At 41.1% G+C, this 18,471-nt stretch overlaps 1 protein-coding gene across 1 annotated transcript; it reads left to right on the top strand.

Annotated features, from left to right (window-relative positions):
• Positions 1–2,774: 2,774 nt before the first annotated feature.
• minar1 (membrane integral NOTCH2 associated receptor 1) lies at positions 2,775–18,429 on the top strand. Its single transcript, XM_020079710.2, has 5 exons — positions 2,775–3,129; positions 3,436–4,345; positions 5,708–7,177; positions 9,906–10,163; positions 16,090–18,429. Exons 2-5 carry the CDS (start codon positions 3,497–3,499, stop codon positions 16,285–16,287), a joined length of 2,775 nt encoding a protein of 924 aa, XP_019935269.2. The 5' UTR covers positions 2,775–3,129; positions 3,436–3,496; the 3' UTR covers positions 16,288–18,429.
• The last annotated feature ends 42 nt before the right edge of the window (positions 18,430–18,471 follow it).

The following is an 18,471-nucleotide window of genomic DNA, read 5'->3' as shown; positions in this document are numbered from 1 at the left end:
GGCAGAAAAATAATCAGAATGTGGAGGAACTTGTTGTATCGTCTGTTTGTAATTTAATCATCCCAAACTGCAGGATTATTAAATTCAGAGACAACTCTGATGTCCCCAATCTATAAAATTTAACAGAATTATTATTAAATGCTTGTGTTTGTACTGGGATGGTTCGGTTCCGTCGGTCGATCTAATACTGGACTCAGTTCAGTACAAAGATCACAGATCTGTATCAGCTGATCAGTCATCGCTGAACCTTCGTTTCCTCATCATCCTTCCATTCACGTGCATCCATCAGTGTCACCACAGTATTTTTATATATTTGGAGCCATCGGAACAATCACTTAACACTGTGTAACCTTCACTCAGGGATATTATTTGGAAATTGTTCCAATGTAAATATTTTTTCTTTGTTTTTGAGAGTGATCTCCAGTGTGCTCTGTTCTTATGGAACAGTTATGTCACACGAGCACAAATTACGCTGTTGGTTCTAATGTAAATGATGAATGGGATCAATAATCTGCTTCAGTTCCCCACCTCAAATCAGCTTTGCCACTTTCCTGTCTCCAAAATGTTCATACGCATGGGTCAGAGTTTGCAACGGTTATAAATGGGGCCCCAGGAGTACACAGTTTCAATGTTAACCCACAGAAGAAATTGAGGTGAGAGATCTTCCTCATTGAACATTTATTCATACAACCTGATTTATTGCCTGTTGTGGTCATAGTAAAAAATGATTTGCCACACACCACCTTAATGCCCTGCATCTTCACTCCCCTTAGAGCCTCAGGTCTCAGAAGTGCAGCATGGTGATCAACAGTTTTATTGTGTTTTTCTCTTTCTTGGATGAATACCTTTTTTTTTTTTTAGATAAAAGATAGTTGTGTTATGCACCTCTTCACTATTCAGACAAGCTGACTAGGCTACCAGAAACTAGCCTAACTTGCCTCTCCCTTTCAGGTGACAGTTTGTGTTAGTGAGATTCTCCTGAAACAGCAAGAACCCTGGACAACAGACTGAATGAAACTGCTCCCAGAGACTGACTTTGAGTTCAATTTTCCTTACAAAACTACACCTGTATTTCCAAGGTCAAGAACAAATTCTCTTTTTCAAAAGGAATGGATTAGGAGATAAAAATCCTCAAGTAAATTGGTGGCAGTGGTATTTCATTTACATTTACAGCTTGATGTTGTTGCAATGTTTTTATGCTGCTGCAACGTACCCCACTATAACTGACACCACATTGTATTTGCTGGTGATATTAAATGTTATATACACTATGCCGTCTTCCATTATATTCTTCATTAATATGGATTCCAAAGAGCTAATAGTGAAATCTGCATGATGCCATATAATAACATATGAAACAATTACAAAAGGTAGGTACTCTAGTGGAGCTGATGTCCTCTTGAAGTCACTGAAGGACCTTTAAGATGTGTGAAAAGCTCTTTACAACTGATGGAAGTGCACAGATACTTCACAGTGTGAGACACTGTATCACACAGTCATGTGACATAACAGTGGGTGTGAGTGTGAAGGGGCAGAGGGATGTACAGTGAGCCTAATGTCCAGCTGTAGGTGAAGTTACGTCATTCTAGGTACAAACAAAGCGCTGTATTGGTGACACGGAATTAACCAGGTTGTGACCGGAAGTAAGATGCAGTTCTTCATAATAAAAGCGCCCAAATTTAACCTAAAAGAACACTTATTTGAGTGCACAGTAACTGTTGTGAGGAAGAACCAGAGACTGTGTGATAAACTTAAAAATGGTGCACAGATTCAGTGCCGGATTTTATAATTTTGTAATTTCATACTAATCTTACACTGGATGTATTTTTTCATTTTTTTCATTCACACACATGTTGACCAAAATTCCCGAACCATTGTTTCATGGGTCTATTCCATTTTCAAGGAACTGGCAGTTTACTACTACATTTCTTTACCCTGATAAAGCCCTGTGACACTAGGCTAGTGTCTTGTGTGGATAGTAGGCTACACTGTAGTCAGCCAATAATTTATGATTTTTTTGAATGCACTTCTGTCTTTATATATTAAGATTCCCACACACAGCATGCAACATGCAAACATGGGGAAATTTGACCTCTGTATTTAACCCACACATGGAACACAATCCACACAGTGACCACACATGGAACAGTCCATACAGTGGGCAGCCATGAAGGTTACTGCTACTGCCTCCCCATATATCTGCTAGACACATCTAGCACAAACCTTTATATGGTTAAAATTACTAACCAACCAGGCCCAATGGTTGGCCCACTGTTAAAATGCTTTTTAATTGGTTATAATTATCAATAAAAATGAAATAGCATAATAATAGAACTCTGTCAAATGTAATGTATTGTACTTTTTATTCAAGTAAGCAGTATTTTACTTGTAATCAAAGATATATGCATTCAATGGTAAATGGTTTTATATAGCGCTGCATATATATAGCGCTTTTATGAGGGGCACTTTGGGATTTAGCATCTTGCCCAAGGACACTTGGACATGCAGATGGGATCGAACTGCCGACTTTCTGGTTGGATGAAAACTGCTCCCTCCATCAGCCATAGCCGCCATTTAAAAACACGGTTTTGTTCTCTGAGAATGTAGGTTGGAAGATATACCAACCTCATCTCTATGGGGGGAAAGTAACCCTTTCCAGAAGCACTTCTGTAGAGCTCTTATTTTGAAAGCGAAAACCGGCAGTGATAGGTCATCTTTTTGCCTTGATAGCTCCAGTGCCCGGACAGCTTCTCCACCGCAGCTGAGAGCTGTCCAGGAGGGAGACCACACCGTCGGTCTATGGGGACACTCCAAACCGCTCAGTGTGACCGGGAGCACGGATCCATGTGCAACATCACCCGGGACACATTTCACCAGCGTCCACTTGTGCGTGTGAGGACGCACTGTGCAGCCCTCGGTGTGCGTGTGGATTTCTCTCTCGTGCGGACGGAGGGCTAGGTTGAAGTTCATATCTCTGCAGCGCTGAGGGATGCGCGCGTATGCGGGGCTGCGCAACCACAGTATGCGTGATTGCGCTCTGCTGGCTCTTCCTCTGGCTCCTGTCGGCTCTGGGTGAGAAGATGCGGTGCGGCGCCCAGCTGATCAGAGGATTCAACAAAGACTCTCAGGGTGAGTGACGGCGCACAAATAGGCTGCGACTTTAATGTAAGAGTGAAATGTGCCCGTGTGGGCGCCCCGCTGTGCCAGAGGCTCTGCAGCTGCCCTTACTGTCGACAACACCAGGCAGCTGCTCCCGTCACGAGGAGCAGAACATTCCGCTGTTTTAGATGTAGAGTATAGTCCCCATCTCTTCTGGCCGAGTACGTGCCATTTAGATTGTGCCTGACACCTGCTGGTTTGTGATCTCGTGAGTTCTATTGTGTGTTAACAACAACAGATTAACAATGAATGAACATGGAAATGTGTTGCTTCCAGGTGCCAAGCTTCTCTGGAGGTAGGACCTGTTTTTTAGGCCTGTTCCTGCCACCCAGCCGCCATGGACCCCCTCCCAGAGTACTCTCAATTCCTGATCCGGATCCTGGAGGAGCTGGACACCAAGTACAACACCATGTCCTACCAGGACCTGTGTGAGTCCCTGTGCGCCCGCTTTGACCTGGTGCACCTGGCCAAGCTCCGCAGCCTGCTCTTCTACACAGCCTGTCTTGACCCTGCTTTCCCAGCCACGCTCTTCAAGGACAAGATGCGCTGCTCTGCAGAGGACCAAAAATCCAAGAAGCTCATGGTGGCTGCAGACATCGTCACCATGTTCAACTTGATCCAAATGAATGGAGGCATGGCCAAAGACAAGCTCCCTGCAGTGCACAGGCCCAAGTTCCATAAGAACAAGTCGGTAGAGGTTTGCAGGTCTGACAGTGATGCCTATAAGTATCAGGACTGTGACGGAGGGGCTGGTTACGAGCACATGGATCCCCCCAGGGATGGACACCACCACCACCACCATCATCACCATAGCTCCCCTCAGCAGCACCCTGTGGATCAGACTGCGTCTCCCTGCTCTAAACAATCGGAGTGCAATAACTGCCAGCCGTTTATTCCCACCTCAGACCCCAACTTCCTTCTGGGGGTCAGCAAGGACCTGAAATGTAGAGCAGCCTCTCTAGACAGACTTCACCATCTGCCCCAGTATCCCAGCAGCAGCCCGCCCTCTCAACCTTGCGAAATGCAGAGCACCTACTTTCCCATGGACATCGACAGCGAGTCCACCACCGACCAGGAGTCTTTGCAGCACATCCGCCATCTTGAGCCCTTCACGGTTCACTCCTGCATCCAGAAGAGGAACATCTTTAAACAGGACTTCCACAACCTCATGGCCTTCTCACCACAGGTTGGATTTTGTAGTTTGTTGTTGAAAGATCTAAGAGAGAGAGGGCTACTTTGATTTTTGGTTGAAAAATATAGAGTTGTCATATAAAGTATACAAGTCCGTTTTTCATATGTTCATTTAGTCTTTTAGTGTATTCAAATGACATGAACTTAAGACATATATGCTCATATGCAGTCGAACATCATTTTTTTATATGACACATTTTGTCTGATAAACAGACAAAAACACTACAAATGTATTTATAAAATTAGACAAAAGTAATATTTCTGCTTAGTATGTGACTTAACACAATAGTTATCCATTAGGTTGAACTGACTGACCAGCAGCACTATTTGTTTCACCTGGAATTAGATTCATAGAAATATCTTGAGTTCAGTGTATTAGTGTGAACTGATTTCAAAGTTTTGATGAACCGTATTCAGATATATACACTGATTTAGGTGAAGCAGTGGAGTGGAGCTGTGATTTTTGTTGTGTTAGGAGACTAGTTTAGTCATCTGTGCTAAAGTCAGAGCACATTTTGAAATATGGCTTCTTGAATGTTTACCTGACATTCAGAATAAAAGAGCATAGTCATTATTTATAATGTTATTATTATTATTCACTGGTTTGTGGAGTACAACAATCCATTAAATAGATATGAGTGATCCCCTAGTTAATTGCAACTAGCAGTGTCACAGTGAGTATTCAAAAAACATCCATCAAGATTAACTTAACGTGTTAAGTGATGAATGCTCAATGGCACTGTTCTACTTTTCTATTGTCATAGTTCAGTGTGGAGCTGATTTGATCTACTTCATATGCATATTTTTATCTGTATGTGCTGTGTAGGTTAACATAGAACAATGCATCAGTTTATCATACATGTATGTTTTGAAAGTAAAATCTTGATTTTCCAATTCATTAGCATATACAGCTATTAGATAAATGAGGTTGTTTAGAAAAGAGTGTATTCTAACATAAAATGGAAAAGCCCACAGTACTACTACCTTAAAAATGGACTTAAGTTCTCGTTCTCATAAATGAACCTGCTACCCTACTGACATCATCTGATTTCATTTAATGGATGTATGTACCATATGGCATTATCTTAACAAAAACCTCACATCCCTTTTTTATTTAAAAGTTTTGTTAAGGTCTAACTGTTCCCATAACATGGCTCTACTCAGGGCTTCCTTATTTTTGTTCTTCATTTACAGTCTAACAGTTCTTTCTTTCTTTTTCTGTTCATTTTATTAACCTATCCATTTATTATATAAAATCCGAGAGGGGCTTCATACTTCCGTAAAAATCTGTGATTCTAAATCTTTATGATTCCGTAGGTAATGTGTTGTGTTAACCCGGTGTGGATTCCTGTCTTAGGTCATCACCACTCCGAACAAGCAGGGCCGTAAGGCTGCTGAGGTCTACCACAGGAGGGAGATGCACAAGCCCGCCACTTTCTTCAACCACAGCTTTGAACTGCCTTACAGCAACCCTTACTTCGAGCCCACACTCAACTCCCCTCTCCAGGAACGACAGAGGGTGAAGCACGAGAGCCTGGACGACCTACAGGCATCCACGTACTTTGGCCCGACCACAGTCTCTGAGTTCGTCAGCAGCAGGAAGCACAGTAACAAAGCAGGAAAGCAGCCGGCGTGGCCAGTGAAGAGCCTCAGTCTCAACACGGAAGAGGGGCCTCCAGACTTTGAGAGGTTGTGTCTGAACAGCAAACCATTCAAAGATAACCACCATCGCACCACCAGCATCGTCGGCATGGACAGCGAGCAACATTTTCAGACCCTGAAGGAAAAGGTGGCATCTTCTCCTTCTGCTTTTGCAAAGAAAACAAATGGATTAAAAAACAAAGATGTAGCACTGTTGGCAAGTGGTCCAGTGGGTATGGACAAAAGAGAGGCAGCCAAAAGATTTAGGAACAAAAATATGAACAGTCCATCCTTTCAGGGAGGAGACAGCTCCTCGAGTATCGGGACTCAAACTGAGCAGGCTGAGCAGAAGAAGGTGAAGGAAGTAAAATACAGTGACAGAGAGAGACGAGCCTTCAAACACTCGGATGAGGACTCTGAGATCGTCAGTGACGACATTAGTGACATTTTTCGTTTTCTGGATGACATGAGTGTTTGTGACTCTCTGGGAGTTGTACAGTCGTCATGCTACAACAGCACCGGGTCTCTCTCTCAGGTAACGCTGAAGTCAGAAGGTGACAGCTCCCCTGAACGCAACACAGTCAAACTAGCCAAGTCCAAGCTCGACCGCCTCTTCCATTCACTGGAAAACACGGACGATGAACTCAAGTCGAGTGTGTGCAAACTGGTGACGAGGATTGGTGAGATTGAGAAGAAGCTGGAGTCTCTGTCGGGGGTCCGCAGTGAGATCTCCCAGGTCCTCTCCAAGCTCAACAAGCTGGATGAGAAGATCCAGGAGCCTGAGGTTAATGGAAGGCACAGGGAGACGGTGTCTGCATCTGGGTGTAATGCCACCCCTGACAAGTCTCACCCACACACACAACAACATCTCAACGCCACCTTCTCACCTCGTGCTTTCCAGTGCCACACCACTGGCCACAATATCAAGGTGGACAATGGCCCCCTGGGGGAGTGGTGTTGCTCGGATGGGAGTAACAGCAGCAGCCTTAGGGTTAAAGCTCTGAAGAAGAGCATGCTCACCAGGAGGTCATCCCGCTCACTCAATGAGGAGAACAGCGCCACGGAGTCAAAGGTTCCCAGCATCACCAACTCTCCACGGGACTGGAGGACAGTGCCGTGCCACCCTGGAGACGAATGCAAAGACAAAGATAGAGATGGCAAGGACAGACACCTGAAAGCCAAAGAGGTACAAACACTTCTTTTTAATTCACTTATAAATGAGACAAAAACACACAGTATTTGATCTAAATAAAAGTCGAGGCACATATTATTAAATTACATTAATTAGAAAACTGATGCAGTACAGCAAATAGCATCAAAAATAAATAAAATGTGATGCTATAATGAAACACAAAGAATCTAAGTGAAAGGAAATGTTGAATGCAGTGGGTAAGGAACTCAAACGGGACGCTCTAGCACATTGTGATGCAGACAAGGTTGTGTATATTTATGTTACAGAGAAGTCACAATGTTATTTCTTCACACTGTTTGTCCCTTGTCAGGTGACTTTGTTGGTAGAAACATAGCATGCTTTGAGGTGGCAGCTCAAGATACCTACCATCGACCTGATGTTTTGTCCATCTCACATGCTAGTGTTGCAGTGCAGGTCTCCTCCACAACACCTGAGTTACACAGTGCAGCATTTCACTGCATGCGAGAGTGAGAATTGTGTGTGTGTGTGTGTGTGTGCGTGCACTAGAGAGATTGACTCTTGACATGTGAGTTGACAGAATACACAGATTTGTTCAACTCCAACTCAAGTGTGTCTCATCTTATCCCATTAGCTGAGAGGAGTGTACGAGGCAGCATCTCATTTGTAGCCGATACCGACCAATGTGTAAAATGACAAATATAACCACTACAGTGCTCACATGACTCTGTGGAAACAGCCCTCTAGTATCAGCTTCAGAACATATAATACATCATCATGCACAGTGGATGACTGCTTTCCGTCTTTGCCACTGAGCACTGCAGGGACTGGTTCTGGGTCACAGTCTGGTCAATAGCCTTGTGGAAAAAAGACTTGCATTGCATTGCAGGCACAACCAAGGCCTCTGGTTGTCAAGAAAATCCCTGTGCAAATACATTCAGTATGAGTATCTTTATTTTTTTAAAACCAAAACAGCCAGTACTTAAATAAGAGCACACTCATTAGGAGACAGAATGAACATGACGTTCGAGTGAGCGCAGTTAACAAACACACTCGACTTGTCTGCTGCATTTGACACAGTAGATCATAAGATCCTTTTGCAAAGACTCGAAAGTTGGATTGGTATCAAAAGGCACAGCTCTAAACTGGTTCAGAACATATTTTATTAGCCTCGGTGACCATGTTCCACAAGCCATAATAACCTTTTCGTCATTCCACAGGGTTCAATTCTTAGTCCTTAACTGTTTTGCTTATATATGACACCACTGGGAAAAATGATCAGTGACGGTGGTGTAAACTATCATTGTCATGCTGATGATACTCAGTTATATCTATCTGTAGGGCCAGAGGACTCTGATGCTTCAAACAAAGTTATAAATTGTCTGTCCAGCGTGGATCGATGGATGAGCAACAATATTCTCAATTTAAACCAAGACAAAACAGAAATTCTTGTAATTGGTAATGATGATCAGAGACAAAAGATTATTGGCAAACTTGGAAGTCTGGCACATCAAATCACATTTAGGATTTTAATCCACACTAACAATGTCACAAAGATTTCATTTTATCATTTAAGAAATATTTAAAGAGTAAGACTGTACCTCACTCTGGGAAATGCTAAAAAGGTGATGTAAAAAACATGGCGGCCTCCATAGAGAGGACCCCCTCGATGTAAATATGAAGTATTTAAATATAAAGTATTTAAATATAAAGGGCCTTTTGTGGGGTAAAGAAAACTACTATTAATACAATTTAGATGAAACAAACTAGTAAAAACATAATGAGGATTATTCTACATTAAATTTCTGCCAATAGATCTCTTTCACCTAAATCTTACACATTGTCTTTATTCTTATTATTTATTTAAAAAAATCCTAAATCTTTGTTTTATAGCTAACATGTTGTTATTCATCTATTTAATCTCTTTGATTTTATTGTAAAGCACTTTGAGCTGCATTTATGTATAAAAGGTGCTGTATAAATAAAATGGATTATTATTATTATTATTATTATTATTATTATTAGCACCCTGCATTCAGCTGCCGCTTGAGGTTATTTTGCTCTGTTTGGTTTCACCCACAGACCTCGTTTTTTTCCAAGTCTCTTGTTCATTTCAACCTTCTCTGCAGTTGTCCATTGTGCAGGCTGTTAAGGGAAATTCCACCCCAATACTCAGAACACCTAATAACAAACAGGGTTATGTCTACATGTTGTGTTGTTAATCTACTTAACAAGTCAGAATCATTTAAAATACCCTTAATTATTCAAATAATAATTATTACGTACTGGAATGACAATGCCAACTGTCATTCTGTTGTGCACTGAAGATATTGTCTAACATCTGGGCCACACTGACTGCGTGAGCAGCACAGCTCACGTGCCTGAGACACGCTGCTCTGTTTCATGTGTGTTTCTTTTGAAACACACATGTTACTCTATTGTTACAAATCACAATGATTAGCTTCCTTGTCTGTTTATGTCCCCAGAGGCTGGGAGCCACACATACAGAGTATAGTTTTAATAGAGTTCAGTCAGACAACTCACAAAGCAGATCATTGATCCACTTCATCATTAACATTGGAATCAACAGTGTTATTTGTGCTCGTGTGACATAACTGTTCTATGAGAATCATCGATTGGAAAAGATATAAAACAACTTACACCAAATTACATTAAACAGCAGAGCTGAGTCACTTTCTGTTCTCTCTCTCTCTCTCTCTCTCTCTCTCTCTCTCTCTCTCTCTCTCTCTCTCTCCATTTCCAGGCAGAGCGTGAGCGTCAATATGAGCTTTCCCAGGCCCACCTGCCCCCCAACGCCCACCCGGCCCTGATCGAACAGGTTTTCTCACCGCACCCCTTCACCCCCTCCATCAAGGCCCATGTGAAAGGCAGTCACCTGTACACTGACCTGAGGCTCACCAGCCTGTCAGACGCCAAGCGGGGGCAGCCGTCCTGGACCATCGAGGAGTATAAACGCAACTCAGGAGGGAAGGGGAAGCAGTTCACAGCCCTGGACGTGCAGGTACTGGACTTACAGCAGAATCACAAGAGGGATGTAAGGGGATACACTAAGCATGCTGCTCTGTAAGGTTAATACCTTTCTTCTGTCTGGTCAGGTTTGGATGGTAGATTTTTTGGGTTGGATGAGTGGGGGTCCTGAAAATGTGACCTACAATCAGGAAGTAATTCACAAAAATCATCATCATAATTCCCATGATCACTTTTGAGGAGCCTCCTCGAGTCTCTGATAAGTGCTGCCTATTGTACAGTTGTCTTTCATGAAACTTCTCCATATTTTACCTACAGGACTGCTAGGGTTCTCTCATCACATGTCTGTGTGTGATTTACGTGCGACTGCAAAGACCCTGTTTACCTTCGACACAGGCACAGAGGCCGGTTATTGATGGTCGCTATACGACTGTCAGAGTCACAGGAGATTAAGAAATCAATTCCTCTCCCTGACAAGCCTCTGGCTGTAACAGAGATGCACCTAAGCCCAATGACTTCTTCAGATTTCCTTACAGGCTCCCTTAAATGCTTCAAAATAGCTTTCGCTTACTGTATCCAATGACAAAACACTTCAAGTGCTTTTTTCTCTTTGTTTTTCTTGTGTTTTCTGTGGCCTGGCTCTCCATATCAAATAGTTTGGAGTGCTCGGAAAAATGCATCCCTATTTTGAACCCAAATTAACTCAAAATGTCAGCACTTAAAAAATCTAGTAGTAGTGTAGCATGTCTGTGCCTGACTTGTACCTTAACAACCAGAGATTGTTTTTGTTGATAATAACTTGGGTGGGTGGAAAGCTTTTTTTCTGTCAGTCCATCACATGCCCCCTTCTCACAGAACTGTTAGTCCACAAGGAAGAAGAGAACCTTACCTTTAAAGGTACAGTGTGTAGAATTTAGTGATATCTAGTTTTGAAGTGGCATGTTGCAGCTGATCACCCCTCACCTCACCCTCTCCTTCCAAACATGAAAAAGAACCTGTGGTAGCTTCAGTTGTCATAAAAACTCAAAAGGTGTTTAGTTTGTCCAGTCTGGACTAATGTAAAAAACATGGTGGCCTCCGTAGAGAGGGTCCCCTCAATATAAATATAAAGTATTTAAATATAAAGGACATTTTCTGGGGTAAAGAAAACTACAATTCATACAATTTAGTTTAATGTACTAGTGAAAACATCATGAGGATTATTCTACATTAAATTTCTGCCAGTAGATCCCTTTCACCTAAATCTTACACACTGGACCTTTAAAAGGGAGGAATGCAGACACTTGAATTTTTTGGTGAACTTTCCCTTTAATGCTGTGCTTAAATACAGTATGCACTGGATTTTGGAATTGACTGAGTATAATTCTTAGCATTACTATAATTTGCTACACACAAAGTGAACATAATCCATTGAAAATATATATGGTTCTTTTAAACCACCCAAAATGATTATAGAAAAAGCTTAAGTGCAGCTATTTCCCTTATATTGTGTTAGGCCTCTGTTCTGTAAAGACTTCCAATGAAACAAAACTGAGAAAACCAGAAAGGTTTTTGAGCAGGTGCTTCCCTGCCTCCAAAGGCAGGGAAGTGCAACTTACAGTGTTGTTTAGTAAGTCATACACTTAATGGTGTAATGCTGCATTGTGCTTCTTTACAGAATTCTTATTCCACCAAAAGCTGTTTGCACTGTTTAAGGGGTGGTGGAAAAAATATTTAAATGGAGGCACATTACAACAACTGTATTAAATAATCTAGTGATATGTTCCATCATCTGACTATATTTGTGTGATATTATGTTCACTGAGCTCTGGAGTTACTTAAGTCAGTACAATGCTTTTTAGAAATAAATTGCCATAGAGCCACGTTGTTGGATGGACTTACTAATTGACGTAAATAAGAAAAGACATTTGAACATTTTAAAAGTAGTTTAAAAATATATCTTTAGTTATTGTACATACAGTGATGAACGCAATGAAGGAACTGTTTCTAACATACCTGTGTCTGTCTGTCTGTTATGTCTGGGACTTTCCCAGAGGAAAACCACTGCCATACGGCATGTCCACTTAGACACAGACACACTTAATACAGTAGTAGATGCCAAGTTATAATGAGGAGAAAGTTATAAACAGTGGAAGACAGAAATGAGAGAGAGAGGGAGAAAGGCATGGTAGTTGGCTAAGAAGCCAAACTGCAGGATACTAAATATAGCACAAAAACTAGGGAAGTTCAAAAGGCAATTATGTATCGCTGCAACACCATGTTCCAACAGTGAAGCCCCCTACTTACTGTGAGCATAACTATACAACCAGGTTTTCTGTTCAAGAGACTAATTATCTGGATTGTTGTGTATTGTTTTAATGACACGCTGTAATGATGTTGAATTTGCAGTGTGACTGACTGTAATGTGATTTCTGATTACAGGGGGTCAGCATCAGATCGACTTTACATTACATTAACATTTACGTTATGCTCGTCATTCTATTTACTAATAAGAATGTACACACAGTTTACCAGCTGCAGGGCTGGTAATGCTTGTACTGTGTGTGTCACAGGTTTAATGGCAGTAAGTATATGTTGTAATAACTTAATTAGTTTAGCTTGAACACAATCACATGTGCAAAAGAAGTGGTGTGTATACTTCGGGAAGCTGTTGTGTTTCTATCTTCTAGTTTATAATCATATGAATAGAACAGAGTAGAACATGTTTTATGGTTTGTCCTTCTGCCTGCAGCTCTTTATTTCACAGTATATACAAGAATCAGAGGGAATATCAGTATGCTGTGAGTTGGAAGCCTTACAATGAAGAATGTCTCCCCTGCACTGTATTCAGCAAAGCCATTACAGAGCAGATTGGGGAAAAAAAATCAATCTCTGCTGCAGAGTCCATTTTTTGTGGCTATACACTCTTGCAATAACTATGTACGTTGCAGGGACCCATCACATCCAGTAAACATTTCTCTTCTCTCCACCTAAAGAACACATTATTGACTTTATTGACAATATATACCCCAGTCAGCCTTTAGTTTAATATGAAAAAGAGCCCCCCTGAGCATCCTGCTCGTATAGGGTTAAAGATGCTTTCAGCATAGTGGCATTGTCCCTGGGTCTAAGGGGACCTTTGGTGTTTGTTGCGTGGTTTCCCCAATCTCCTCATTTCCTGTTAGCACTCTCCTTTTCCGGTCTAATTAAAGCAGTGATTCCCTCCACCCTACAGCACAGCAGTGAGAAAGAGCTCCCTGGTGGCAGCGTGTACAGACACAAGTTTCTAATTAAGATGCAGAGTGCAAAGTGCAGTTGAGTATACCATGCAGAGTACTTGGTTGGTGGTGGAGAGTACACTGGGGCTCACATGAAGACAGGTTGAGATTAGGAAGAGTCTGGTATCATCTGTTGTCCTTTGGTTGTACACCCAGACTCTGTTCATCTGTCTGCTGGCTCCCCTCACAGCCAAAGCTCACCATCTGCTCTTTCTTTGCCATTTAAAAATGTCTATTTATCGAGACCATTTCCTTTTCACTCTGAGGCATCTGTCACTATTGTTTTGATTTTCAGGTGATTCTATTTCAGACCCTTGGTATTTTTCTCTGTTATTGAGATGGTAATGGTATTATACATTGACAAAGACATCATTTGGGAATTATTTGGACCTGCTGTCCATGCTACACTTCTTCTTAGAGATCATGTGTGTCAGTAAATCTATCAAAATTAAAACATGTCACAGTAAAGGTCTGCTTCATTTAACTGACCAAACCTTGTTTGCTTTTCTTTCCATGCTGGAGAGTTGAGCTAACAGTTTCAGTTCCAATGTATTTGGATTAAAGCTCTCACTGGTACTCCAGTGTACCACTGACCATGCAGTGTGACACCTTTACATGTCCTTGCACTGTGAAGCCATCACAAACACTTAAAGTTCTTAAGTAAAGGCAGTATTTAAATGCGTAATAATAAGCAAACTAGCAGAAACCTGAGGTGGTTGTTCATAAAGGTTGGAGAGAACATGGAGAGGTGACAGACCTTTACTGTGCTATCTCGCATGGTAAATTCAGCATGATGTATATTTCCACCTGATCCATCTAATGATCATTTTGTTTGTTAAGTGAAACCTGCTGATATTTTGGGTTTCATGAGGTTTTTGTTTTGGCTGTTGTTCCATGACAACGTCTTTGACTTGTGAGGACATTTTGTTTCGGGAGTAAAACTCAAAAACCATTGTAATATTGTTGAGTTTTACTGCCTGTATTATACCTGATATGATATGACTGGCGTGACCTCACTAGAAGGTTAATCTCACTCTGTTAGATTTGTTGAAACTACAGAAACCCTCTGTTTTCTTGTTTTACACTGGTAGGACACACAGTAGAAGTTCTTCTGTCACAAACTATCTTTGAGGAGTACTAAGAGCGGCGTGCAGACACACAAATGAGCGCCACCATGTTTAATTTCAGCCCGTCACCAAGTTACAGACTGAACTGACATTAATTAGAGACCACTGCTGATGTACCACTGCTGACGTCTGATATTTTAACCTGCGACAGTGACACTCAAATGAGAAGCAGAATGCTTTCTTCACTATTCTAGCATTAGTGAATCTGTGAATGAACTTTCATTATCAAGTTGTTCTTCTTAATCTGCTGATTCTGTTTAGACAAAGAGGACCTCAGCAGCTTTTGAAAGCAGATCGTCTGACTCTTTTCAGTGGACAACGTTGGTTCAGCACAGTGAAAGCATCACCGCCTTTTTGTTTTAAAAAAGCTGTTGCTGAATGCTATAAAAAAAATGTTTCGATCCTGAGTACATTTCAGTTTGCACAAATCTATTTTTAGAAGAACTGTGTTGTATTACTTCATCAGAACAACAGCTGTTGTTTTCTTACAGAAGTTTTAGCAGTTTTAATTCACTAGTTCCAGTTTCTTCTGCTCTGCTGTTTCTTGCTGTGCTGGTATGCTACTGTCAGTGAAACGAAACACATCTTTTTGATGGTTCAAATTTGGTGGCTGAGTGAAACATTTGTGCAGGAAGTATTGAGTTTTATTGCTATAGCAACAATTAGAAAAAAAAAGTTCAGACATGAAAATGTTTGGAAATCATTTGTAAATCAAAACTGTAGCAGCTTTAAAGATAAGAGTGAAAGAAGCAGAGTTGCTTGGTGCTGTCGACATGTATCTTAGAAAAAACTGGGGAAACATGCAGAAAATAGAGAGGCTTCCTTATAAAACTATAAACCATACATATAAAACAGACAGAATAAAGGGAAAGAAAAGTTTGTCGTCTACACTACTGCTTACATTTTTGGAACAGATATTTTCTGATCCAATTTTTACACATACATCCACATGATCTTCATTTTACGCTGCGCTGACAGAGACTGTGAGACAGGACGAGTGTTTGTCCTGGAGCAGCGGTGTTATAATTATTCATCATTGGAAATCCGCTGAAACAATGAACGTAGCAGACAAACATGAATCATGTTCAGTCGATGCAGAGTGGTCCTCCTCCGTGCAGGAGACCAAACATTAGCACGTGTGCTGCTGCTCCTCCTCCTACACTCTGTGCTGTGTGCATCAACCTAACTTGATGTGGGTGTGACTCCTATTCCAGCTGCATGATTGGTTCAGCGCAGCACTATGCTCATTATCATTGGCGGTTTGTGTTGTCAAGTCATAAATGGTAAAAATTCTATCAATGTTATATGAACCTGTCTTGCATTTCTATCGAGGTAAAGTTATATCGCCATAATTATCGATATCGCTTTATCCCCCAGCTCTAATTTGGCTATATTAAAATGTTCTAATGCACAAACATCTTAGCTCAGTGTACATTTTTTGAACAGTTTTCTCACGCAACAGTTCAACAGTGCCCTGGTGAACCTTGTCTGTGTCTTGACACCTGTATAATGAAAATCAGTGCAGTTGTATGTGTGCGATCACTGAGTTTCTATGTCTGTGTCTCTGTTTCATCAGACCCAGGAGTCCCTGAACCCAAACAACGTGGAGTACTGGATGGAGGACATCTACACACCGGGCTATGACTCGCTGCTCAAAAGAAAAGAGGCAGCGTTCAGGAGGGCTAAGGTGTGTAAGATCAGCGCACTGATTGCTGCCGCTACCTGCACCGTGATCCTGGTCATCGTTGTTCCGATTTGCACCATGAAATCATGAGCGCGCTGGGATGGACGACACACTTTTACTGATGTCCTGGTTTGTTTGTGGACTAGGTAAGTGTGCAGCAGATTCACCAACAACACAAACATGTTGGGAATTGACTACTTTATGTTCTCTTGCTTTTCCTGCAGCATTTAGTGCTGGTGGTATTTCTTGCCAATATAAAAATGGTTAGGACATATATTGTACCATAGAAATGAATTCAGCAAGTGCATAATATATACTGTATATATGCTGTAGTCTATTGTACTGTCATACTGTCTGGATGGTTGGAAGCTCATTGATTTAATTGTTTGTCTTAAACAACTGCAGCAGTTGATCCCAGAAGAAGAAGAAGAAAAAAAAGAACTAGTTGATGTAGCCAACATATGATTCTTTATTTTTTGTATAATCACTGTACAGTGGATTTTGATCAAATTTATTTTTGATGAATTATCTTAAATGTAAGAATGTATCTATCAATCACAGCAAGCATTTTAAGTAACACAATTTGTTCAACGCTTTTTTCTAAATAGAATATTGTTAAAGTGCTTTAGTTGAAGGAGAGATAGACTTCTAAATAGAATGCAGACACAGTATGACTATGACTTACACAGCCAAACTGAATGTATTGAAAGGCATGAACTAAGGAGTAACTTGAATGTTGCTGCCTTTTCTTCCTTTTTCTGAATTATAACGGCCAACAGCACATCGTACCTGCTCCTCCTCCCAAAACAGTGGATTTACTCTTCTTGTACAGCACTATTTATCAGGCCGACTTTCCATGCCGACCAGGACACAAAACAGAAAAAACATCCTTCTCTCCGAGCGGGTTTGTCCATCCATTCAATGCTGCAATCTCCTTAAATGCCTTAAAGTGCAAACACTATCGAAGCTCTCACAAGCCCACCTGTTTCCCATTCCATTTCAATACCTGGCTACCCATAGTTTAGCTTCAATGGAAAGTAATAGCTGTTAGTTTAACTTATGTATAATGTAGTGCATGTTAGGTGAAAGAATAAGGCTGATGTTCTACATTCTCCTTGTCGTCATCAAATCCCAAATATTTTTTTACCGTATATCACTCCATGTCTTAATATATTACTGTTCAACAGAAATAAGCAGTGCATTTGATGGGGACTATTTCCAGTGGCGTACTGATACAGATTTCATAATCTAGCTAGTATTTCTGGCAGTAAGACAGTGTTTGTGGTATTTAGTTATAAAAAAGGAACAGAGCAACTGTTCAAGTTAATGAAGAATGATGTAACCTGGTACCAGTGTGTGGCTCACCTTTCTAATCTGTACAAGCATTCAAAGTGTTTCACATTATGGGTCACTTTTACCCGTCACTTTTCAACACAATTTTAATTGATCACACAATACATAATCTCAGGGCACATTTCATAGAGAGAGGTTGAGCCCTTACAATATTAATATTATTGCATGTAGACTGGAGGTGCCAGAAATGGAGGCACCGGACCACAATGGACAACTCACTCTACCTCCTGAGCCACAGCCGCCCCCAGAGGGACATATACTTTAAACAGATACTGGGTTAGTTGGATCACTTTATCATTGGTTTGTGCTTCCACATGGGATTTGTTGACAATAATAAAGATATAGCATGATACTAGCCTTTTCCTTTAACCTCCATGTGAATGAAAACCAATACTTTATCTTTCTTAGAGCCAGGTAAACATTATTTTGACCTCTGCCCACCTGCACCGTACCATGTACAACGACTCAACACAACAGCCCTGCAATAACTCCCACCTTTATGAATATATCTCTGCAGTTGTTTAGTTGTTAATGCTGCAGTTGTGTTGGATTCAATTATGTTGAGAATTGTTTGAATATTCTGCTTCCCCCTGTGTATGTAAATTACACAAACTATTTAATATGCATTTCAGTGTTATCCTTTAAACTTGATCTTTATAAAACAGAAAACATATATGTACACAGCCACACAGCCATAACATGGTAAATCCATGTACCAGCAAGATATGTATGGTGCGTCGTCTGTATCTCTTTCATGAGGGTCTGTGATTGGTCAGAGAAACAGTCAGAGCTACACAGCTGGGTTCAAGAATGGGAAGGTCGTCCTCCTGCACTGCTATCCACCAAGCTGAATGTCAGAAGAAAACAAAAAAATAAAAATGAGGTAGCTGGCTGAACAGGTTGTTGTAAATTGACAGAAAC

The sequence above is a fragment of the Paralichthys olivaceus genome, chromosome 1, assembly GCF_024713975.1.
Source record: "Paralichthys olivaceus isolate ysfri-2021 chromosome 1, ASM2471397v2, whole genome shotgun sequence".
Lineage (NCBI taxonomy): Eukaryota > Metazoa > Chordata > Actinopteri > Pleuronectiformes > Paralichthyidae > Paralichthys > Paralichthys olivaceus.
This window is presented reverse-complemented; position numbering and strand designations above follow the sequence as displayed.